Genomic DNA, 25,654 nt, shown 5'->3' with positions numbered 1-25,654 from the left:
TCATAGTGATTGTCATGTTTTTATTCACAGAATCTTACATTTATATTCATAGCTGCTTATAATTTATCTTCGATTCCCTTGAAAAATAAAACTACCCAGATATCGTTATGTAGATTGGTGTCATTGTTTTCGTCAGTGCATATCTTACTGGTTTAAATCACTAATATTTAAAGCCTTGAATGTTTTTGAAGTGGGGTTCTTTGGAGAGGTTACAAGCAGTCACTATCTGTGTTTCCATTAAAAACCTTTTTGATATTCTGCTAATGTTGATAAAACACAATTTTGCAATTGTGGTGTTTCCATTAAATAAGCAATGTAATTAAAATCACACGTGAATAAGCTTGTTCCCATGATGACATTAAAAATCAATCATGTTTTTCAATAAAAACCTTTTTTCGAAAAGCATGATTTTTTTCTGAATTGTCATGTTTCCATTGAGTGAATTTATTTTTGTAATTCTAATTTGCGTAATTTTATGGGGAGTGGAAGCGCAGGTAGTGTCTTACCAGCAGAACGGTTTTCCTTTGACAGCTTGTCAAAGCGTGGCTATGACCGAGAGACGTCTACTGTCTGAAAAACAGTTAATGTGAATACAGCTTTATAAACTTCTAAACTACACTCACACTAATTAGTGGCTTGTTTTCAAAATAAGTTGATGTCTAATCGCATTTAACTTTCTAAAACTTGTTGCATTACCGCTATGCATTTCCAGACCGAATTTATTTTGAGGTCGGAAAAATCCCCACTTTATCTGGCATGTAGCTCCATCCTCTGGGAAATAATAGTTTTATAGAAAAGACATTTTCATCTGCCACAAGATAGATATTGTCTCCTCTTAGTGTCTCCACACAACCATGTTTTTAAAAAAAATCTGAAGTATCTTTTTAAGTCAAAGAACTTGAATTCTGTCAATATTTTTTCCTTCTGGTTCCCACAGGTTCGGCGATATCTCTCTACAAGAAAGAATAAACCAGAAGAACTTTGAGATTTTAGAAGCTTATTACAAGACATTAAGAGAAAAGGTGCCACTAGAATGTAAGGGACAACTCGTATGTTTTGTCACATTTTTCAAGCTAAAAGCAACTGCACCACAAATTTAAAGATTTTCAGATTCACTGTATGTTTCAACTCAATATCCAGCAGTAAAACAGCTGGTGTCAAAGATTTAAAACCTTTTCTGACTGCATGGAATTAATATTTATTACAAGGAACTGGAAACAGCAGGCATGCATGTTTAGAGTGCTTTACACACTGCAAAACACACAATTTTACCAAATACCTTAGTACATTTGAAATATGACAAAACCGACTTACAAATAATTTTCCATCCAGATAAAGGAGCTTGTTTTGAGTCGATAATTGCTAATATTGATGAAGAAGTGTTGGTTCCACTGGCTGATTATTTCACTTATAACACAGGAAAATGTATTTTTAGTTAAACAATCTGCCAATGAAACTAGTACATTTTTGTCAATATAAAGGAGTCGGTGACTTAAAACAAGCTCCTATATTTTGATAAAAAGCTACTTGTAAGTTAGTTTTGTCTTATTTCAAGTGTACTAAGATATTTTCACTAGAAACAAGACAGAAATACTGAGACTTCATGTTTTTGCAGTGTTATTAATCCCTTCTTTAGTTTACTTACAAAGTTTGTACACTTTAACGAGCAATAATTTGGTCAAAAGTCTGTAACTGTTTAATGGATCAGAAACTTCTCTAAAGAGACTAAAACATGACTTGAATTGGATTTAGCCGTTTTATCAGTATGCATCCTCTCGTTCTGAGCTTTCTTAACTCTAACACTGTGTTTTGTTTTGCTACAAACAGGTCTACCATGTTTTCAGACACAGACTGACATAAAGGAATTACTTGAAACGCTGGGCCAGAATGTAATCACAAAGAAGAGGAAGAACGTTGAAATACTGTGGATTGCTGGAACTGTGAGTTTGGTTATTATTCAAACTTTCTCTTGCTGTCAAGGAAGTTTTCTCTCAAGCGTATGACAGATTTAGGAGGCTTTTTTTGGCAAAAATACAAATCTTATGCTACACTTGATTTATTCCCTTCTTAAAAGGGCACAGAGCCAAAGACAATCAACAATCCGACCAAGATTGATTGACTTTGGAAGAGAACACGGTATGGATCCTGACCTTCATTATATAGCAATATTTAGCTTGTGCTTGTGGACTGTTAAGTGTGTCCTTATGACACCTACATTAAAGTAATTGAAGTTATGTTGTGTGAGAAGTGAGTGAGAAGCGCAGGCCGCAGCCTGCAGTGAATGCTTCATTGGCAGTGTTATCTCTTAATCTCACATCAATCTCACGCTGTCACTGTTTCCACAATCCTCCTTTGACTTGTTGATCATGGGTTGGCTTTGTCCTCTCAATTTAAAGACTGATCAGGTTCAGTCTTCTAAGTGTTGGGGCATAAGAACAGCATGCACTCTACTTTTTTTATTGTACTATTGATTGTATAAGATTTGCTGCAAAATCTTACCAAGTATTTTTGATCTAATTTCTAGTTCAGATTTCTTCACACACTTGAAATAAGACCAAATTAACTTGCAGGAAACTTATTTGAGAGATATAGGAGCTTGTTTTCAGTCAGTAATTCATTAATGCTGGTCTAAAAAAATAGTATTTCCACTTGCAGATTATTGCACTTAGAACATGATATTTTTTCCATATTATAATTAAACTAATCTGACAATGAAACTGAATTTTAAGGATTATTTACATAAAACAAGCTCCTATATCTTGCTAAAAAGTTTGTTGTGAGTTAGTTTTGCCTCATTTCAAGTGTCTTTGCACTAGAAAGTAGACAGAGGTGCTTGGTGAGATTTTGTGTTTCTGCAGTATGTAAAGAAAATCTTGTTGTTTCCATCAAAGTAAAGGGGTGAAAGTAGCAGCCAGATGGTGCTAGTTATGTTCACTTGGTTAACTGATCATCCTCAAGTGTGACCGTCTTATAAAATAACGATTTATGGCAATTTGCTGGTCTGGAGCTTCATGGTGAAGGTTAACTCAATGCCATGATGGAACGATATCAGCAGTGGCATTAGGGAGAAAACTGCTGCTGCCCAAGTTAATTTTTATTAAGATAACACTTAAAATAACTAAAATGTATTTTCACAAAGTCCGATAATTTTTCATATGAATTCTAAGTCATCCCTAAAAACAGCCTCTTAAAAGAAATAAATAGCAAATACATTTTGGTCAAAGTGTGTTGTACCTGTTAGCACTTGATGTTTTCTGTTTCAAGTCCTGCTTTTTATAGAGTAACAACTATTTCAAACGGGTACAACTGGTACTTTTATTTGGGTTATCTGCTCAGGCTGCTAGCATACAGTTAGCTGCTTTACCAGCTTTAGTTTTAAAACAGTGAAACCTTAATAAAGATGCTTCTTCATAGCCAGAAGCATCGCCAAGAGTTGATTATTGAATCGACTCTTGGTGATTGAGAACTTTGGGTTCTGATTTTGATGGACTCAAATAACCATAGATATTTCTTTCAGCCTTAAAAACAAACGGCCAAAAGTATCAAGCAGTTAAGATTAAGGCCTGAAATGTTGCCACATTCATCCTTCATTTGGTTGTTATTATGGTTGACTGAAATAAACCCACATATTTTTTAATAGAAATTAACTTGTGACCCAAACATACTGAAGACAATTCCGATCTGCTGATTAGTTTGCTAAACATACAAATTAGGGGTGCACCGATTTATCAGCCAGCTGTGTTAGAGATCGGTGATTGGCCGATACTTACATGTGAAGCCCATCTTGTCTACCTGGGCAAAGATCTAAAAATCAACCACTGTTCTCTTGTGCTGGCCCACCAGGTCGTGTCTGCTCATTTACAGTTAACAATAGTCACTCCACTGTTTCAGATTCAATGACTTTCTTGCTATATTAAGCGATATTTCAGACAAGAAAATTGGTATTGACCAAAATCAGAATCGGCAGGTCAAGCTTTTTAAAGATCGGTAATCGAAGATCGGCCAAAAACCTGCAGTTTCTCCCCTGGTACAAATCTACCTATATTCGGCACTTTTTTTTAAACATGTGCAACCTTTGGATTTATGCAGTCAAAAGATGTACAGCAGTATCCACACATGAACTTTATTGAACAGAAAAACCCAAACAAAGAATAATGTAAACATCATGACAAACTGCTATGTAGTTCTGGAAAACTCTGAGAGGACGTTTACTAGAACTACACAGTTTCTTGCTTCTTCATTGGATCCCCGTTCTTCCAAGAGATGTGATGCTTGCAGGGTTGCTAAAAATATGGAATGCCATAAAATCACAAATCTGTCTGGAGCAGATTGCGCCAAAACCGTTTGAACTTAAGCTTATGGACAAAGGCCTTACGAGTGATGGGTGGCGCTCCTTTAATTTCCACTGTCTGTGTCTTTATTTTTAATGACCACAATATGTCCAAAAATGTAATTAGATTTTTTAGCCAAGATAAAAGTGCAGCGCCCTTCTTTCAGTCAGCCGAGAGGCCGGGAACAAACTAAACATCATTCAACCTGGTATTTTATTTAAATGGGTTCAAACCTAAGGCTTGACATAACAGAAATGTTTTAGTCTGTGCTGAGAGAAACAAGTCCACACAACTTCATGACATTGACGTAAGAAATGAACAGCAGACCTGTTACTCTACCACTGCTGGACTTGTTGCAACATCGACAAAAAATGAACACAGGAACAGGACTTATCCATCCAAGAGAAATTACTGTTACACAAGAAAATATAATTTTCTTCTGTAATGATCCATGTAATTTCATCTCCACCTTTTGCCAGATTTGCCGAAGGCTGAACGGAATCCGATTTACCAGCTGTAAAAGTGCCAAAGACCGAACATCCATGTCTGTCACATTAGAGCAGTGCGCCCTACTGAGGGACGAACACCAGCTCAGCAAGGACTTCTTCGTCCGAGCTCTGGACTGCATGCGGAGGTGAGTTTCAAGTCAAAAAAGGTTTTCTCACCTCACCGAGTGCAAGGTATTACCAGAGCTGGTTCCAAGCAAGGTACAGGACGGCACTCATGCAGGTTGGGTTGGCTTTGTGAAACTGGATAAAATCTCTCCAACCTTCAGAACTTCAAGAGAACAAGTTTCAGTTTCAGGTTTCCTAAACACTCCTGGCAACAAACCATTAGTATTCCATGTACAGTGCTGTGGAAAAGCTCTAAAGATTTCATTTTTGTGAATCAGACTTTCTTGTCAACTTTGGTCCTCATCAATTTCTTTGCAAAAACATAATTTTTTACCAAAACGTTTTGGTCCAGTTTCTAGTGCAAATATCTTAGTACGCTTGAAATAAAACAAAACTACCTTACATGAAACATTTCAGGCATAAATAGGAGCTTTCCATATCACCACACCACACTGAGCTGTATCTTTTAAATTCCTTTGGAGGTTGACAAAAAACATGAAGGTGTGTGTGCTGTTACATCTGTCTTAAAACTAGCATAGTATTTTTGGAAAAAAGAAAAACATGTTGACAGTCAAATGTGGTGGTGGCAGCATTATGGTGAGTAAAAGACTCATTGCTGCTTGACGGCAGTTTCTACCACCAATGTTGTACAACCAGTTGTTAGGTTTCAGAGGGTCGCTGTGGTATAAATTGTGTTTCACCTTATATAATAATAAATTAATATATAAAAATGGCTTTTTGTATTTCCTCAGGTTGTATTTTTATGATAGTAATAAATGTTTCAGTGCCTGAAACATTTAAATGTGGCAGATAAGCAAAAAAAGGAGAAACATGTACGTTGTAAATACTTAAGAAGTACTAGTACTGCAAAGTAAGTTAGAGAAAAAGTAGTCAAAGATTATTAACCAATTCATCAAAATTATCTAAAAGACCAAAATATCTGGAAATAAGATATGATTTAAAACTTTTGCACAGTACTGTAACAGCTAAAAGATCCAGAAGAAGATCTGCAACTTTTTAAATTACTTCCATGGTGTTTCTAAAAGTCTAAAAGTCAAAATAATCACCTGGTTTGATTTGAAGCTTGGCCGGTTGGAGGAATAATCCAATAAACCTGAAGTCAAAATGTTATTGCCAGCATCTGTATTTAAAGTAATACCCTGCACCCACACCATCCATCAAAAACATCTCCTCTGCACCTTCTCCTAAGAACTTATCACCATCAGATGTTTTTCCTCCACCATCTGCTCCGTCCTTCACACATTCAAAGTCAGCCGTGCTTCTTCCTGTTAGCTCCTGCAGGGACTCTGCTCCCTTTCCCATCTGTGTACGCCAGCAGGGTAAACATCCACGTCTGCTCAGATCTGATAAGATTCAACTGTAAATCCATTTGAGAAAAATCTGGGAAGTGCACATATCTAGTACCTGTGATAAACACTTGGTCAAGCCTGCTGATTGCAGGCTGGCGGCATGACAAGAGATTTCAACAGTTAAAAAAGCACAAAATCCAATCAGTGGAGACCAAAAGTTTGGCTTAGACCCGTAAACACATTCAGTGCAACACGTTAATAAAATGTTTTTTTGTTGTTTTTTTTTATGCTGATCTCAGCCTAAAATTGTCAAATAAAAAACTCAAAAGGAGAGCTTAAAATATAATTTTGTGTCCGCAGTTACGAAAGAAAACTTTATTCTATATATATATTTTCTATTAAATGCTACAGAGATAATTACTGATCATTGATGATCCATTTAATCGTTAAACTTGTTTTCCATTTAGCACAGTCCATAAAGTCCAGTCCCTGTTTCTAACTGGCTGATATTTACTGCTCAGTTGAGAAAAGTTTTAGGATTGTAGCGATTGGAGGAAGGAATTGTTACTACACACATAATCAAGGAGGAATCTGGGTCTGTAGTCATTTTACTCCCGTTTTGCGACTTATCAGTCTGTCCTCTAAATGATTAAGTGCTGATCATTTGCTATGGAGCTACAGTTTGTTCAAAAGAAAAAACGATTTGAAACTGAAAAACAAATGTGAAACAAACTTTATGCCCCCAATTTAACTCCATAATTTGCAGGGAATGTTACAACTTTGCAAAGATCTGGAACAACATGTTTCCCTTACATGGATTAATAATTCCCTGAGTTCGTCCACACTTGCCAACAGCTAAAGCCTCATGTTTTCACTCCCAGTGTAGGGAGTGTAATCATCAGAATGTCATTCCTCCAAATTGTCTGTTATTTTCTGATTTGCTTCCCAGCTAAGTGTGCATGAAGTGAAATAGTTTTTGCAAGTCTGCATTATATCTGATGGAAAAGGATTTGTTTACATTCTGAACTGTTACAAATGTGGCCACAAAAGTTTTATTGTTTGGATGAGGGCAGTTATACGGTGCAGGATTAGTTGTATGCAGAACTTGTACACTGAAGGAAATGACTTAATCCTCCTTTCCCTTTTCTGGAACTGCGGTCCAGCACTAACAACTGCAGCTTATTTTTAGAAAATTCCTGCTGATGATTTTCTTCAACAAATTAACTCCAAAGTGGCTCAGTCCTCTTCTGCCCATGAATGCATGATTTTAGGAGGACTTTCAAACCAGACGCAAATCCTTTGTGTGAAGACCAAACAGTAATCATTCTTAACACTCGGTGCAAAGTTAAACATGAAGGTCAAATTGCTTCTGAACTTCTTGCCTACAAAAAGCGATTCTGAAAACAACCGTTTAAAACTGACCATTTTCTTGCCCTCGGATAATGAAACATAATGTTGGGGAGCAATGTAATGTAATTAGCAAAGCGGGGATTTTGTAGTTCATTGAGCGCACTCTGCAGCGATCAGACAATAAACAAGTGGCTGAACTAACAAGCAAAAAGCTTGCCCTTTGAATTTTAATTTGTTTGCGTTCAGTAATGTTTGGGTAGGAAATGTAAGTTTTAACTTTCAGGTCACGGTGAATTACAACAGAGCAGATGGATAATTAAGATAAGTGAGCTTCCCGAGCACTCCAAAGTACTAATTATGTTTGAATCAATTAAGGTTTTTAACTGCTTGAACTAATTATTTGTTCAATGTTTAGAGTATTACTGGTTTAAAACAATCAAGTGTTCTGGTGTAATATGATCTCTCCTTCGGATGCCTCTGAAGAGCCTTGAAGAGGACCGACCAGACCTATTTAGACCCAGCAGCAATTATCTAGCAGGGTGTAAATGAGGACAGTCTTAAGGCCTCACTAAAGAATATGCCTTATTTATAATAAGGAAATGAAAATAACTGGTTTTAACTAGTGAAATAATTTGCTTAGATGCAGACAAGTACCGAGATTTTTAGCGCAGGGTTTGATGTAGGAGGACACACTGACAAACTGAACTGGAAACCTTCAGATTAAGTTGGGAAAAACAAAAACAATAATATTTGTTATATCTACGCCAACTGGTTCCTAATTTCCACAATGCGTTTAATAATATTACCTAGTCTGGACTTGGGATTAAGGTCACTTGTCAGTTGGGTACTGTCAGTGTAGACATGGAAAGAGATATTACACTGAAAAACAAGCATGGATATGTCAAGGGTTTCCCAGTTCACCCATTGTAGATGGTCTCTACATAGAGGAAAGCAGGTGACCACATGACTACAACATGTAGTCACGGTTTTAGATATGTAGATATCTGGTTCCACACCAAAGCCAAAGAATGATCTTTGAACTCCTCAACTAAGAAGGCAACACCCAGCTTTTCTCACCTGATAGTCCGCTAGATCTCTAACGCTAGATTTGTGTGCTTGGTTTGGTTGTATTTACCCAGAATGCCCTGCTCTACTGTCTGCTTTCTGCTTTCGGACCGGTCTCTGGTCTGCTTGGCGTTCACATATGTATTTGCAGGAGTTCATTCAACCGAACCGAAACTAAGGTTTCTAGGTGGATCAGTGTTTGTTTTTTTTTTGTTTAGTTTTTTTTTGGGTCGTATGAACATTCATACCTCCCCATACAAACCAGACTTTTAGGGAAACAAATTTAAGTTCAATTAAAGCAGACTGAACTGGGCTGGTGTGATACCGAAAACAACAAGTTACCTTTTTTGGACTGTCTAATACACACTGAGAGAAACTGAAGCCTCAACACTGAAGCCTACACAGACCAGCACTTTGAGTCTCACTGCCCACTGGAACATGAACTGTCAGTGATTAGCACTCTGCAGCGTCAAGCTAAGCAGCTCTTTATCAGGACAGAAGGGAGGATAAAGTACACAGGTGCATACCATGACTGGGCTTGCATTAAGGCATCTACAGACTTAAAAAGACACTCTGTGCCTAAGAAATGATAAATGAAAAACAGAATTATTGCATAATTGAGTGTCTAAAAAACAGTGAACGATAAGGAAGACAGTCAAGTGAACTTTTTGCACAGAGAAGACAGGTTGTAAGAGAAAGGAGTGAAATAAACTAATCCACATTCAGCTTGAAAAACCAACATTAAGCAAAGCAGGTGGCCTCAGGTTGCAACTTTCTAACACCTACAGAGCTGCCTGACTCACCTTTCAAGGTGGATCTTCAACCATTCACCTTGAGAGGCATATGACTAACACAACTCATATGTTTGCTTTTCACAGGTGACAACTAAATAAATGAATAGGACCTTATCCACCCTGTCATTGACCTTAACAGCTCTAATTGTACTGTTACATTTACAGTACATCTAATTGTACTGTTACAATTAGAGCTGTAATTGTTCTGACCTAACCCAGAACTGGATCAGAACTGGATCAGAACTGAAAAAACCTTTTGGATGAGAGGTAAAAGGAGAGGCGAGAGGAACAGACCACTTAGCATTGCTATCTCCTGCATGACCAAGAAGTTACAACTTTCCAGAACCCGAGAGGAAAGCAAGAAAGAATCAATGGAACCAAAACATCAATTATGATTAAAGACGTGTTATGTTTATTGTGTGCGGACACGCCATATGAGGCTGGCATGCCAATCATTAATACGTCTGTAAATCATTTATACTCTCTGTAGGCTAGCAAAGATAATATAGCACCCAGTGACGTCAAACAAGAACTTTTCATAAGAAAAGAAAAGAAACTTTAAAGCTTTAGTTTGCAGCCCATGCAGATACTCATTTAGAAAAAAATAAATAAATAAAAGTGTAATTAATTTCTTAATTTTTCTGACAGGATTAGTTTAATTGGTATTTTCATCTGATTTCAGACTGGATGGACTGGTTCACTGTGAGCTGTAGGTGTGTTTCTTCACCGGTGACATATAACAGCTCACAGGAAATAAAGCTTTGTGTCATAACAGTTAATTACATCTGGCATGAAACAATACACAGTGTCTTTTAAAAGGCTCCACACCCTTTGTCCTTTTCACTTTTCGTCACATCAAGGCAGGAATTTTATAATTAATCAACAAACTGTTTGGATTATTGTGAAATGAGAGTAAAGCCGCACATATTTGTCACATTTTGTGCAAACAGAAATCTGAAAAGGTGTGTGTGCAATTGTGAACAGCCCCCTTTACTCTGATACCACAAAATAAAATTAACCCAACTTACCTTCAGTAATCTCAGTACAAAAAAAATCCAGCCGTTTTTTTAAGGCTTTCATTGCATTTAAAGAGAAAGCTGTGGAGACCATTAAAGCAGGTTCATGTTCTAAAATCATCTGCAACATAAGAGAGAACTTGTCCAAATATTGGGAAAAATACGGCAACATGCAAACCCACCATGCAGCACATCAGAAAAGCAACCAGGAAGCTCGTAGTGACTCCATTTTGACAGAACGCTAGATGAAATCTAATTTATAGTTTTCCACAAACCATGTAGTGGGAATATGCAACCATGTGGAGAAACGTTCTCCTGTAAAATATGACCAAAACTGAATTTTTTGCCGTACGCGCACAAAGTGTGGACAAAATGCACAAAATGAACTCTGGACATCTCCCTGAATGCACCACTCCTGCCATGAAGCATCATGGCAGCATCATTCTGTAGAGATGCTTTTCTTTAGCTGGGACAGAGCAGATGGTCTGACTTGATAGGAAGGTTGATGGAGTTAAATACACGACAGTCCTGGAAGGAAACCTATTAGAGTTGTAAAAGACTTGAAATTAGGACAAAGGGTCTAACTCCAGCCGGACGACAACCATAAAAATACAGAGAGATACGATTTAAAAAGGTCAAAGGATATTCATGCCTTAGAGTGGATAGATCTACATCCAAATGATTTATATTTTTCAAGAAAAAAATTTGGAAAATTGTTTCTGAGTCATCGAATATTGGTAGCGACCTCTATTTGATCTTAATTTGTCTTTTACTTTACAATTATTCACTACTTTGTGTTTGTTTACGACATAAAGTCTGAGAAAAAAATAGATTGAACTTTGTGGTTGCAACGTAATAAAATGTAAATAACAGACAGTTTTAGCTCACTCTTACACCATAATGTGTTATAGATCAGATTTACTACAAGTTAGGACAGATAAGCATGTTGGAGCCATGTGGGCGGGGTTAGACATCCCATTCAAGCACAGCAGTGGAGGACTGATGATCAGACTCCCATTCCTTTTTTTCTCAGTTAAAAACCCCCAAAACAAGGATTTGATGGTAAAATCATGATGGATAATGTCTTTATTCTTTGTTAAAAATTATAGTTTCTCATCTTAAGCTTTGAGAAAACAATCAGCTGGTTCAAAGGTGCTGATTATCTGAATAGGAAGTTGTTTTGCTCTGTGATAATAAAAAAAAACCCAAAACAAACTTTTAGCTCTGCTGGCAGTGGAACAAATTAATGTTTATGTGAACGAACAGATTCTATGCTACAGGTCAAAGTCGAGTTTAAGCAACCACAGTGTTTTGCAGCTCAGTAAAATTTAACGGCAGTAGATGTTTATTTTATGTATGTAGTTAAAAATTAAGAAAAGAAATGGGTCTTCATTATACAGACAGTCCAAGAGTTTATTAGCAGGTTTGAGTTTCAGGATTGATACTTTTTTCCTACATTTTAATCTGCATGCCTCCTTCATCCATCCCCCATCCAATCATCACATCAACTGCAATAGACAAAATCTTACCAAGTATTTTTGGTGAGGTTTCTAGTGCAAATATCTCAGTACATTTAAAATAAGACAAAACTAACCTACAAGTAACTTTTCAGCAGCATATAGAAGGGTATTTTAAGTCAATAATCCTTAAAATTGAGTTTCACTGGCAGATGACTGCACTCATAACAAGACACATTTTCCATTAGTGAATTAATCTGCCTGTAGAAATAGTCCTTTTCATCAATATTAAGGAATTATTTACTTAGAACAATATCCTATGTCTTGCTGAAAAGTTACTTGTGAGTTAGTTTGTCTTATTTCAAGTGTGCCAAGATATCTGCAGTAGAAACTAGACCAGAAATACTTGGTGAGACTTTGTGTTTTTGCAGTGTGGTCACAGCTCAGGTCTTGTTGAGCATGATTCTCACATCCGCTCCATCTGTCACAGAATGCTTCTCTCTTGCTGCTTTTCTAACCATCAGTCTGCGCTAATAGCTGTCTGTCTGAGTGGGTGTTCTGGCGCCCGCGCGCCAAGCCTCTCCACCAATCAATTAGGGCCAGAACATCCACTCAGACAGCACCAGGCCTGCAGCGTTTTGATCTGTCTGTCCGTTCTGTTTCCCCTCTGATGGGCGTCTCTGCAGTCGGCTTTCCCAGGGAGACGTTGGGCACTGGGAGGACCCCGAGGCCGGTGCCGTGACGGAAAACAAACCAGCGTCTCGACACTTTTATCCCATTGCCCTGCTGCTTGTTAGCTCCCACTTACTGGTTGTGTGGCTCATTTTAAGTCTTGTTTTTCTGCTTGCAAAATATCAATAAAATCCTAACAACATCATTTCTGTGAGCGCCTGTCCCTCTGTTTTCTGCTGCGTATTTCCTGAGATTTTGTGGTTTTGTTAAAAGAACCGTTGTGAGCGGCTAATTAGCATAAGTGGGTGCAGGATTGGACTGGGGAAGCCAAATTTAACTTGACAACTTTCGTTAACAAAAGATAAATTACTTTGTGTTTTCATTTAGTTAGAACAAAAAAAAGTAAAGCATCCACAGCGGTTCCATTCTTTTATTTCTCGCTTTTTCTGTCAACACTGATTAGGTTACAGTTTTCTAACTTTTCCTACTTTTTTCCAGCTTAATCTTTCCTCCTGAAAACAATAGACTAGGTGCTAAACTTTGAAACCATCAACAACAGCAAGACTTTCTTGTTATAGTTTTAAATTAATTGTAGAGTTCATCACTAAAGATAAATCATCAAAATACCATCAAACCATTTGATTATCGGTGTGCCAATAAAGATTTTCCCATTGATCATTAAAATAGTATGTACACTTTTCTACATGACATTTTTAAATACAGTATAAATAAAATAATAGTTTTGGGGTTTTCACCCTCAGAAAATGCTAAATAATAAATCCTTTAATAAATATATAACTGTGAATGATGCAAGTATTCAGGTAGGATGTATAATAAACATAATTTATTAAACAGAACAAAACCTAAAATGGAAAATAGTAAAAGTTTGATTTTAACACGTCACAATGATTTAAGGAAAAGGTCCAGATGAACCAGGAAATTGAAATGTGACTTATGAACAAACCTCACCAACACAAAGACTTAACGAATAGCGTTACTAAATATAGAGAATATTTACCAAGAACTTATCGGCAACCAGGTAAAAAAATACAGTTGACAAAACCGGCCATTGTTAACTGCTTCGAACGATACCGTCTGCCTCCTTTTACTGAGAACTCATCCACATTTTTATTTTATTATTTAATCCCTAAATATGTGATAAGTACACAGCTTTGGTGACGATGTTTTCTACCACAAATCAAATTCCCCTGCTGGTAGAAGAAGAAGTTTTTTTTTACTTATATATCACATTTTCAGCAACAAGCCAGTTCAAAGTGCTTTCAAAGTATAATGAATAAAATATTTATCATCATTAATAAGTCAAAATAAATTTAACACCAACAAATTATTTCAAACTGCACATAAATCCAACCACAGGCAAACTCTACACCCAACTCTAGGACTCATTAGTATGAGTTATTTTCTTACATATTGTGATAATAATGGTGAAGACACTAAACTGGCTAAATGATTTGCCTTTCTGCCTTTGAGCACATAAATTTCATCCAAGAGCTCAAGTTTTCCCTTGAGGTTTAGGAGTGAGTTTATGGTGATCACTCTTCCAGATGTTCACGGCGGCAGGAAGGACGTTTCTGTTTTCATGGATTAAGTTCAGGACAGTCGGATCTCGTTAAGCTCCTCATCTTTGTCTTTATGGACATTTCCTCTCAGAACAGAAGCAGTCCTCAAACCTTTCCCACAAATATGGAAGTGTAAAATGTCTTGGAACATTTGGGGAATTTACATAATTCCAGTAAACTGAAACGTTTACTGGAATTATGGGGCCCAAGTCCAACTCCCGAAAGACAATTCCACACCACAATCCTCTCTGCACCAAGCTTTACACAACAAAAACAATGACTGTAAGAAATATACTTACACAATGTCTTATTTGAGCTAAAAACGTTTTTCACTTTCACCATTTCTTAGCAGCTGGATTTTTCTGTTTAATAATGGAAAATAATAATTTTATGGAAATTGGAAAGGAAACACTGACGGCTCATTCTGCAGAATCAAGCCAAAGCACAAATGCAGACATGATTCTGTTCAACCCACCAGCCTGTTCTTTACCATGACTGCATGTCTCCAAGGTTTGCTTTAATCACAAATGCCTTTGGATAAATGTCTACACTTTGTTTTTCCTTTTTAAGGACAAATCTTAGCATTTTTTAAGATTTTTCACTTCAACCTGTTCAGATATCCTCTGTAATAACTGAAAGTCTGGACTTTCACTAAGCCGCTCCGTAACATAATTTGTCGTTTATGTTTTTGTTTTGTTTTTTTAGCCATTCAGAGCTCAAAAACAAAAGTTTGCTGCTGCGTTGTCTTCCTGCACAATCCAAATACAGAAAGCAAAATATAATTGTCAAAATGCCTGAAGTCAAGTCAAGTTTGCGTTGCACATTTCAGCAACAAAGCAGTTCAAAGTGCATTACATCATAAAAATAACAGCCACCAATTATGAAAGAAGCCATAAACCTTAGATGCTGTCAAACGTCATCATCCAGATCATCAATACACATCAAATATCTTGGTCAATGTTCATCCGGGTTTTTAGTCTCGTTTTAAAGGATCTCAGTGCTTCGGCTGTTTTGCAGTTTTCTGGAAGTTTGTTCTGATATCTGAGGAAGCAAGAAAGATGTTTCACAATTACTGTAATGTCACTAAAGATAAATAAGAACAGATCAAAATGTTGTTTTTCAGATTCATACGCCTTTTGTGTCATTTTATCTTTTTTAAAAGTTACTGTCTCATTTGCTATCAGAAACATACTTAATATGAAAGCAAAAAAAATTCACAATACAAAGAAAAGTGCTGTTAAAAAGAAAAACCATTTACCTTTACGTCAAAAAAAAGTTGTAAAAACGTTAGTCAACTTTTGGTTAAACGGAAAAACCTGCCAGAAGTACAAATAATTTTAACTTTTAACTCTTTTCTTTTTGAGCAGAAATGTTCAGAATTGCTGGTATTTTATGTGGCTTGTCTTTGTAGAAACATAAAAACACTTATGTTGCACAAATAGTGCTTTTATTGAAAATACTGCCTTCATGCTCATCCAATTTGCTTGGAAAGTGTTTTTATTTCCCTCTCATCTCCTATTAGCCCTGATCGTGACGCCTTAGCAAATCACATATTTTTTATGGGTCTAAACATGAAGAAATGAAATTTACTGAGCATGGAGCTCCGCCACGTACATGAATCATGTATGTAGTGGATGCTAATGAATCATAAACTGTGGATCATTAACTGTAGCAACCGATAAGCAACTTAATTACACTTAGGCCTTAAAATGTCTATCAGGCTCATCAGATACTGCGATCAACTTACACAGACAAACGCTTTATGAATTAAATGATTTCTAAAGGCAAAAGTCACAATTTTCACATTTTTATCTAGAAAAACTTTTGAATTATTTCACCACGTAAAACTCTTCAAATAAAATAACTTTGCTTGTAAAGAAAAAAAAAAACAAATAATAAATGCTATCCTAAAAAAACAACAGAAATATTTGAATTTTATTTAACATTATTCCTATCAAGCTCTGTGTCATAATTAAAACCATCGTTCATGTTTTCTTTTTTTGTCCTTTTTCTTTTCTTTCTCTCATTTCCACTTTTCTTTATCATTTCATCATCAGAGAAGGATGTCGGATTGAGAACGTTCAAAAGAATATTAGATGCAGGAAATACGCCTTCAACATGTTGCAGCTGATGGCCTTCCCCAAATGCTACCGACCTCCAGACGGGACATACGGCAAAGTTAACTCCTAAGGACTCTTGGCGCGGAGTGTACTGTAAATAAAACCTCATCTTGTGATATCCAGGAAAGAAATATGAACGCTTACGAACAGGAATGAATATGTAAACTGTTTTATTGTTGAACTTGTATTTATGTAAGCAGGGTACAATTATTGACGTCCAGAAAGGAATCTGGATTTGTCAAACATGTTGCTTTGAAAGCAAGAGCACTTTTTACTCAAATGCTTATTTTTATCATGGCCCTGGTGGCAATGCATAACCTTATCATGTGTGTGTGGGTGGGGGGGGGGGTGTGAGGGGGTGGGCGTGTGCAGGGGTGTGTGTGTGTGTGTGGGTGTGTGTGGGTCTGTGTGTGGCCATTGTAACAGCTAAAAAATCAGTTTGAGCATCAGAAAGGTGAATGTTGTTGGACAGGTGACTTCTACATAGAAGTACTTTGCATTTAAACCTGCACACACACCCCTGTGCACGCACACACACCCCCCACACACACACATATATATATCCTATTTTTTAATTTATGTGCTGATTAAATAAATGTTTTCTGTAACCTTTAGCACATTTATATGTTATAGACAAATAGATGGATAGATGATTCATTATTCATGTCACTTGTATATTTATATACTTTTAAGATGTCTATTTAAAATTGCTTCTTTTTTTATTAAGTTGACTGTAAACTGTATCTGTGTAACGTATCTTTTGTAACTGGCTTACTGTTCGTTTTTACAAATACAAATTTGTCATAATTTTATGTTATTGACTCCAAATAATATAAATAAGGGAATACGAGTTTTGCTTTCTAATAAAAAAAAAAAATGCTGGCAACAAATAAGATGAAGTGTTTATGATGCACTTACTGAAGTTTGTTTTACAGTGCGTCAACAGTTTGGTAATAGTGTATATAGTAGAAATCTAATTTTTCTACTACATGAACGCTTCTAAATAAACAGTAACCGACTGTTTATTTACAAAAGCTAATAATACATTCTGATAATATTAGGGCTCAACGCACCAGATGCCAGCCTCAGTGGTTAGTTGGACAGGATGTAACAGTATGAAGTTTATTACACGTTTTCACATTTCTTTGAAGTATTCTAACTTTTTTGATTACATAGATTTATATATATATAATTGACCTTTCATCGCGAAACGAAAGATTTTAGACAAACGAGACATTAATTCAACAGGTTGTTGCCTAAATAATCCAAGAGGACCGTCTCTAGACTTTCTACAATTTCCCTGTCCTTTTGATTTGCAGAGAATTAATATGGCAGCAAAGACAGCAGACATGAACAATGAAGATATAAAGTTACAGAAAAGACACATTTCCACCAACAGACATCTTAGGATGTAGAGTTTCCTTTTGTTTAGTCAGCAACAGAAAGTTGCTTTTGTTGCTGTTCAGTCATCGGATAAATATGCCAAAAGAAACATCCAACTGGGAGATTGGGAAGCTGAAATATTTTTGCTTCCATGCTTCAGAATATTTTTGCAGGCAGCAATTTATTTCCTCAGCTAAACTTTTGTTGTTGTTTTTTGTTCTTGTCCTGTATGAACAGAACAGAACTTTACTGCATCCTGAAAGCCTGTTTCTGTTGTTCCTCTCGCGAGCCTCAGGTTCCTCGATGTTTGCTGGAACATTATCTCTGTTGTTTCTGTGGCCTGACATAATCTTGCTCTTTCTTCTGATGGACAGCAGTGGTTTTGTTGCTAGCTTGGGTGTTAATACCAGGATTATATTTGGGTTTCAACTGTCAAAAATTTCAGCTAAAAGAACATCAACATTTACTCTCAGATCATTCCTCTACTCAGGCTTCTAATACTCACCAAACTGTTGAAACTAGTCTTTTACAAACATCATAAAAAAGACTCCAACCTTTTTTCTTAATGTCTGACATTAAATCAGCAAAACATATCAAACTTCAATTCCAAGAAGATCCAGCCTGGCCATTAATTTTCTACACAATTCTGCATGATTCTCATCGTCCTTCGGTGCTTCGTCTGGGATTTGTCCCATTGAGCTTGATTTCCGTCCAATCATTGCACAGACGGAGGAGTTTCTGCACTGTTTGAGAATCGTAATTTGCTTATTGTTGTAGCTTTAAATTAGCAGTGGAGGCCTACTCCAGAACATTGACTTTGTTTTCTTTAAATCACTTTTGGTGTGCTTGAGCTCATTTTTAATTCGGAAGATCCGATACCTGTGTCTGCATTACAAATGTGCACTAAACTTTTTACGATACTCCACTAATGACAAAAAAACACAATGTTACACTTACAGTGTTTCCGTATCTTTGCATGTAATTACTGACAGAAATCTGTCCTTTTATATTGCATTATAATGGCTTCTTCCTCGCTGTACGGTGTTTCAGTTTGCACAGACGAACGTGGAGCCTTCAGGCAGCTGCAAATTTTTACCAAGGATGTGGAGGTCAACATTTCTCTTCCTGATATCAAGGTGAGCTTCTTTCTATTTTCCCACAATGTCACACGAGGAAGCTGTGTGCTTGAGTAGTACCTTAAAATAAATCAGCAGAAGTCAGCAGAGCATGGCGTAGCGAGAGAGCGGGCCGCCCATACACCGGCGCTTTCAGTCCTCATGTTCTCAGTTTTTAAAAAATCACATTGATCTCACATTTAGAAAATAAAAATCATTACAGAAATACAATTTCACAGAATTGAAAAGAATAGCAATTACCTTCTTTTTGTGTACCAGCAGCAAAGTGACAGGTACGTCGAAGCATGTAGATTCACACACAGATAAAAGAATATATAGAAACAGAAGAACAGACTTTACACTAAAGGACAAAATAATACTGTACCGTTATTAAAAATAAAATACTTCGAAGAAATAGGCCACTGAGTAGGATTATTTTAAAAATGTACAAGATGTGCATGTATACTTTAGCATAAAAACAAGAAGAGATTATTTTAAAGAAATGGAAAAACTTCAAATAGCAGCAGGAATGTAAACATTGAATGTGTTGGGAGGAAGGATTTCCTATCATGCTCATTTGTGCACAAAGGAGCAGCAGTAAAACATAAAACATGCACAATGTTTCATTTAATGTTAGAAGAAGAAAAGATTGTGTGTTCTTATAAAATGTGTGTAAGTAAACATCCCTGGCGGTGAGCTGCAGAAACAGAAAGTATTTGTGGTGCATTTTGAACATGCGGAACTATGATCCAGGAAAGACGACAATCTTCAAATGCATCTGATTAGTGAGCAGGATGTTATGGGTTTATTTTTCAGGCATCTGCTTCTTATCTCTTACATTTTAACTATGTTTCTCAGCATCCAGGTGTCATCTGCCAAAAAAATTGTGCAATCATCTTTATCAAGTCTTGCCAGGTATTTCTTAAGTTTCAATGCATGGTCTGTTTTTCAGATTTTATCATCCACAACTGATACAGTTAAAAGCAAACGAGGTCATGCGCAGAGTTTGGTTGTTTTTGCTTTAAATAAGTTCTTTATATTAGAACGTCAGTTCAACTTGTGGGAACAGAGATTATGCAATGTGTAAGATGATACGAACAAATACATTTGCTTGTTCTGAACATGTCAGGCTCCAACCTTCAGCTGAACTAAACGAAACGCCATCTTGTTCAAACAGGAATATAAATGTGTTTCCCTTTACAGAACGAGGGAGAGAAATAATAGAACAGTTTTTTCAAGAACACTTTAACTCAACAACTTCCTAAAAACTTAACCCAGTTAAACAACACATGCTTATATAGTGCAGTGAAAAGGTGCTATGAACCCTCTGAGAATCTGACTGCCCAACTAAACTATAATAAGTGTTGTAAGGCACAGGAATGGAGAGCTCAAATGCAAGAATCAACATCATAGTGGCATAAATTTAGCAGTCCGTTAGTACAATCCGTTGTCCAATTCAAACACAAGTACAAGAGAACAAATGCAAGTCCAATAAATATAACAAAGCCTGAAATGTTTGACACAAGAGATGAAAACAACTGACTGAAGCTTCACATGGTGATGTATAAATAGACAAAGACATGAAGACAATGAGACAAAGATGAATAAGATTAGGGTGTGGCACAGGCAAGTTCAAAAAGAAAACAGAAACAGAAACACAACTGTTAAAAAGGAGAAGAGCCTTGGTCAGAGAGGTGACCCATTACTGCCACTGCTGATCAGCCAAAACACACACATGAAGCAACCTACTTGAATATTGCAGAAACACATCTTAGTGCAGGAGTGTCGAACTCCAGTCCTCAAGTACCGCCGTCCTGCAACTTTTAGATGTGCCTCTGCTGCACCACCTGACCAGAACAATTAGGTCATTAAGACTCTAGAGACCTGATCTACACAAGAAGGAGGTAATTAAGCCATTTCAGTCCAGTGTTTCGTACCTGTGGCACATCTAAAATCTGCAGGACAGCGGCCCTCGAGGACTGGAGTTTGACACCAACTAGAGCCTTAGAGACTCTAAAACAGGGGTCTCAAACTCCAGGCCTCGAGGGCCGCAGTCCAGCAGTTTTTTTACCACTTCTGTGGTAGTGCTAAGATGGTTTCCACTGTGCGTATTAATGCATATGTAGGTATATTTGGTATTTGAAATGTTGCAATAGGCAGATAAAAGCGTTTTCAGAGAGGATGTCAAGTATTTGTTGTATGTATCAGATATTTGTGGGCAACTAAAATACAATGGGTCCACTGTAAACCACAAAAGACCAAAGCTAAAGAAGCTGGATGTTCGCTGAGTGTTGTATCCAAACATATTGATGGAAGGTTGAGTGGAGGGAAAAAGTGTGGTAGAAAAAAAGGTGAAAAAGTGAAATAACCACAGCATTTAATAAACTTTTCAATGAGACTCTGATATATTGAGATGTACTTGTAGAGCATTAACAGGCCTCATGCGTGTGTTTTATTTTGTTTTGTTTGGTTTGGTTTTGTGAAACATTGCAGATTTTTTTTTGAGTGCCTGCTAACACTCAAATTCACCTCTCCTTGTTTACAACGCAACAGCCTCTGGAAATTTATAACAAATTTTTAAATAAAATGCAAAGCAATCAAACACATTTAAAGTAATCTGTATTTACAGCAAAGGTAGATATGCTGAAGACTGCAGAGTTAATTCTTACACAAATTGTACAAGTGTTACATTCAGTAGTTTTAAGAAGTGTCTTCAATATACAATATGGCTACAAAGTACAACTGTACAACAAAAAGCATATGGTGAAACAGTGTCATACTATACATTCAGACTGTTTTTAAATACATTTGCCTGGAGTATGAACAATGAAAATACATTCATTCATATAGGAGGACGGCAGTCATCTGTTTTGATGCTTACATTGCAATATTCACAGAATAAAATATTTTTATATACAAGACTATACATGTTTTACATTGCATTATTTGCATTTATTTTTTGCAAAATGATCAAAAGTCTGTCGTAGAAAACTGTACTGTTTTCCAGGGAGTAGATTTCACATGCTGGACAATTTATCTGAAATTTCAAAGAAGAGACAAAGATTTCTTGAAAACGTTGTTTTTTTCTAAATATTTTCAAAGGGCTAAAAAAATACAAACAGGAGCTACAAACACTCACCTCAGGTGACAGTGTACTGTTGAAGTTAAAGATGCATTGTGTTTTGCTCGGGTCCGTGTCTTCCTCTTCAAAGACCATCATCAGTTCTAACATGCAGCAAGAGAGCACCTTCTGCTGACAGCTATCCTGCAAGAGAAGAACATCCTTTATTATGAGAAAGCACAGATTCATATTTAGGTCAAGAGTATTAAGTGTACTCTTGTAAGAACAAGACAAAAGCACACTGTGATTCAACAGTTTGTAAATCCACCTTTCATGGTGCCTCAGATGAGTCATGTTGTTTTCCATCTGATCGCATCAATTTCTCATAACCCTGTTCAGGAATTTAGGTCAAATCTTCTTTCAAAACATTGCTAAGTATGCTGCAGTTTGGAGAAAATAGGTTCTGCACAGCATTTCAATCAGGTTGAGCGCTGGTCTTTTACTAGGACATTACGACACCTACTGTATATTCCTTCAGTTTTCAGCCATCATGTCTGGGACCATTGTCTTCCTGATCCAGTTTCAGATAATAGACAGATGATGTCACACATTTCACTCCAGAACACTTTGTTTTGCAAAGTAGCAAAGACCATGCATCACGTCAAGTGTTGCATTTACTATTTAGCTTGTATATTATCTTTCTGAGCAGTGTGTTGATCTGAATTTGCAGATGTATGCTGATGATACTGTGATATATGTACATGCTGAAACAATAAAAACATATTTGCTAAATTAACAACCGACATTGTTTGCAAAGGATCACCTGTTAGCTAGATCAGTCATGTACTCTGATCTAGCAAAGGAGTTCTTGTAACAGGTACAAGCACCTGTAACAGGTACAAGCACTCCTTTGTCCCTTCAGCAATATCTCTTTAATGCAGGACAAGACAGGGGGACTTGCACCTGATCTAGTGTAGCAACTGTCGGTCAATAATGAAATAGACTGCTGTATTCTTTCCTTTATGTATTGATTTGTACTTCATGTCCTTTTGGTATTCTTTGTTGTTCCTTATTTTTTAATCTTTGATCATTTGTTTTTTAGTTTTTATACTTGCTGCAACATCAATTGCCCAATTTGGGATACGAATAAATCTGAAATCTGAATGACTTTAATTGTAAAGCTGTGCATTGTCCCTTTCTGAAAAACGTTTGTTTAGATTTGCATGTTTTTCAAGATGCTCAGATGCTCCTGCTGTGATACAAGCCCAGATCACCAGCCCTCCACCACCATGCTGTAAAACTCTTATACCGCTCTGATCTTCTAAGTGTGAATAATAGGAAATCTCAGTTTGGAACAAGTCATCCAGAAACAGCATTAAAACAATCATTACCATCCAACAACCAATGCAATAGCAATTAAAAGCAAATAAAAATAAAATCACCGGAATTGAATAAGACGATATGTATTTAATTAAAAACTGTATTACATAGTAAGAAAATATTTTCTTTATCCTTTAACTCCTGACCCGTGTGCCTCTGTAATTATGGGAAACAGTTTGAATTTAAGGTGCAAAAGGTACTTTGGGTTTCCTAAGCTCTTGCTTTTCATTTGTTTTCACAGAGTTCCGGTTTAGGTGGGCTTCATGGCTCCGCCACAGGCCCATGCTTGTCCTCGTTGCCATTCTTTTGAAGAACAATAACTGTATCATCTGTATATGTAAGGATGTAATGCAAGCATCCGCTGCTCCTCTTCATGGTCTATAGGCAAACTGCATGGGCTCTCAGCAGGTCTGTACCTGATTTATAAGATTAACTTTCAATATAAATGTTCCTTAAAGGACTTCATCACCAGGGAAGTTAAGGCTCCAGGTCTTTTTCTGGGAGAAATGCATTTGGCCAAAGGAATGATTTACGACTACTTCCACAGTTCAGGGTTTTTTTATCTGTTCCAAGAACTTTCTAAACATGTTAAAACACACCAAGTTGTGCTGCACTGGTTTTATCAATCTGCCTGTAATGCCATCAGGCCCTGGGTTTTTATTTCTTTCTTTTACAAAACAGACATGGCACCTTGTACCTCAGACTTATGCTACTTATGATATGCTTATGAGCCTGGAAATTGACGGTTTCTGGATGTTGATTGGAAAAAAGTTTCACAGTCAGACGGCAATGCCAAGACACCCAGACTCAGCTGTAGTTGTCATGCCAAGCCCCTAGTTGGCACTATAATTTTAGCATGTCATCAAACATGCATGATCTTTTGACCCCTAGCTTTCTCCCTAATCGTAGGCAGTAAGCCGTCTCCCTCTTCCATGAACGAAGTGTTCATGTAACACATGCAGTCCTTATCAGAAACGTTGCTAAACTGAACACGTAACACAGCACAGCACAGCACAATGCTATCCGCCATTGTTATTACTGTTATCTGTCTGCATGTGTGTAATTAACCCTACCGCTGTACGTTCTGCGAATGTGTTACAGAAAAGTTTCACTCTGAGACCTGGTAAAAAGTGTTGGTGTGAGCGACTCCGGTCACCGGTATCGTATCAACAGGCGACTGGATCATAACAAAATGTTCTGATCTGCTCATTTGTTCCTCCAACCTTTTTTGTATCTGAGTTTTTACTTCTGTCTCTGCATGTTTCCTCCATCTTACCTTCATCTCCTCTATGAAAAGCTATGTGCCTTTCTCCCAGCCCCCGATTCCCAAAGTTTATTATTTGGGATGAACTTTTTAACTAATGCATCCTTACAAAAAAAAAAACTGTATAACTGCAAACTGTGGGAATTGGTTCACCAAACTCATTGCAGATTGATACATCCCATGTATGCCTGTAACATGGAAATGCATTCCTCATCCCAGAGTTGGCTTTTCTTCTTACTTTCTCCCTCTTCAGAACTGGCTTGTTTTCTAGGGCAGGGAGCATAACGTTGTAGTTACACAAGCTAAGTGAATGGTTCGCCTTTGACAGAGCCAAAACTCAGATCCAAGAGGGATGCAACTGGTCTCTCTCCCTCGCTCAGTGCAATTCAATCCCTCTGTGTGAAAGAGAAAGTATTCACACCCGAATTACTTCGTTGAAGCAGGAATTTCATGGTGTATGTCTTCACTGGTAGGTATTGTGAACACTGAAAGCCTCTAATCGGATAAAACAGCAGGAATGATAAAATATTCATATTGCATGCTTTTTATGTGCCATTACTTGTCGATTATCAACATGAAAGCAATCTAATCGAAGCAAGAGCCGCACCCATTCCCCTCAGAAGCACAGAGAAAGCTCCAAAACTATAAAAACAGACTGCTCATATCTTTTAAATCCTGTTTTAATCCCCACTTAGCTTCTTATTTATTTCTTTTTCAGTTTTTTCTTATACATTGATTTTGCCCATGTTTGTTTTGCTTTGTGATTATTTTATGATTATTTTATTTTAAGGTTTTATGTGCAACCCTTTGGCCATCAGCTGTTTTAAGTGTGCTTTAGTCTGAGTTAACTCTTTAAACACATTTTTTTTTACATTTTTACTCTTCCCTGAGTGAAAAGGTGAAAAGGAATCTGCATTGGAGCATTTACAACTTACTGTCACGTTTTCAGCTGTTGGGGCGTACAGCTTGGCATCAGATGTCTGAAAGGAAGGGGGAAAAAATGACACAACATAAGGGCTTTTAATAAAACTATTTCCTAATACACAATTACTTTCAAAAACAAAACATACACTGCAAAATATTTACTCAAGAATAAGAGAGCAGAAAATAAAAATAATCTTTTCTGCAGATTAAAACAGTCC

General features: G+C 36.9%; 1 protein-coding gene across 5 annotated transcripts in view; it reads left to right on the top strand.

Moving 5' to 3' along the window:
- The window catches only part of inpp4b (inositol polyphosphate-4-phosphatase type II B), a 199,897-nt gene extending 182,776 nt beyond the window's left edge, over positions 1-17,121 (top strand). For 3 of the 5 annotated variants that reach the window (XM_032563681.1, XM_032563684.1, XM_032563685.1), the window contains 4 exons: positions 938-1,035; positions 1,828-1,940; positions 4,811-4,965; positions 12,624-12,814. In XM_032563681.1, the coding sequence (XP_032419572.1) occupies positions 938-1,035; positions 1,828-1,940; positions 4,811-4,965; positions 12,624-12,798 (541 nt within the window). In that variant the 3' untranslated portion in view covers positions 12,799-12,814. Of the gene's footprint in view, positions 1-937; positions 1,036-1,827; positions 1,941-4,810; positions 4,966-12,607; positions 12,815-16,246 lie in introns of those variants that run through there. The other 2 variants (XM_032563682.1, XM_032563683.1) reach the window with 2 other exon arrangements.
- The last annotated feature ends 8,533 nt before the right edge of the window (positions 17,122-25,654 follow it).

The sequence above is a fragment of the Xiphophorus hellerii genome, chromosome 5 (genome assembly GCF_003331165.1).
Source record: "Xiphophorus hellerii strain 12219 chromosome 5, Xiphophorus_hellerii-4.1, whole genome shotgun sequence".
NCBI lineage: Eukaryota > Metazoa > Chordata > Actinopteri > Cyprinodontiformes > Poeciliidae > Xiphophorus > Xiphophorus hellerii.
The sequence above is the reverse complement of the archived record's forward strand: the minus strand, read 5'-3'. Positions and strand labels throughout refer to the sequence as shown.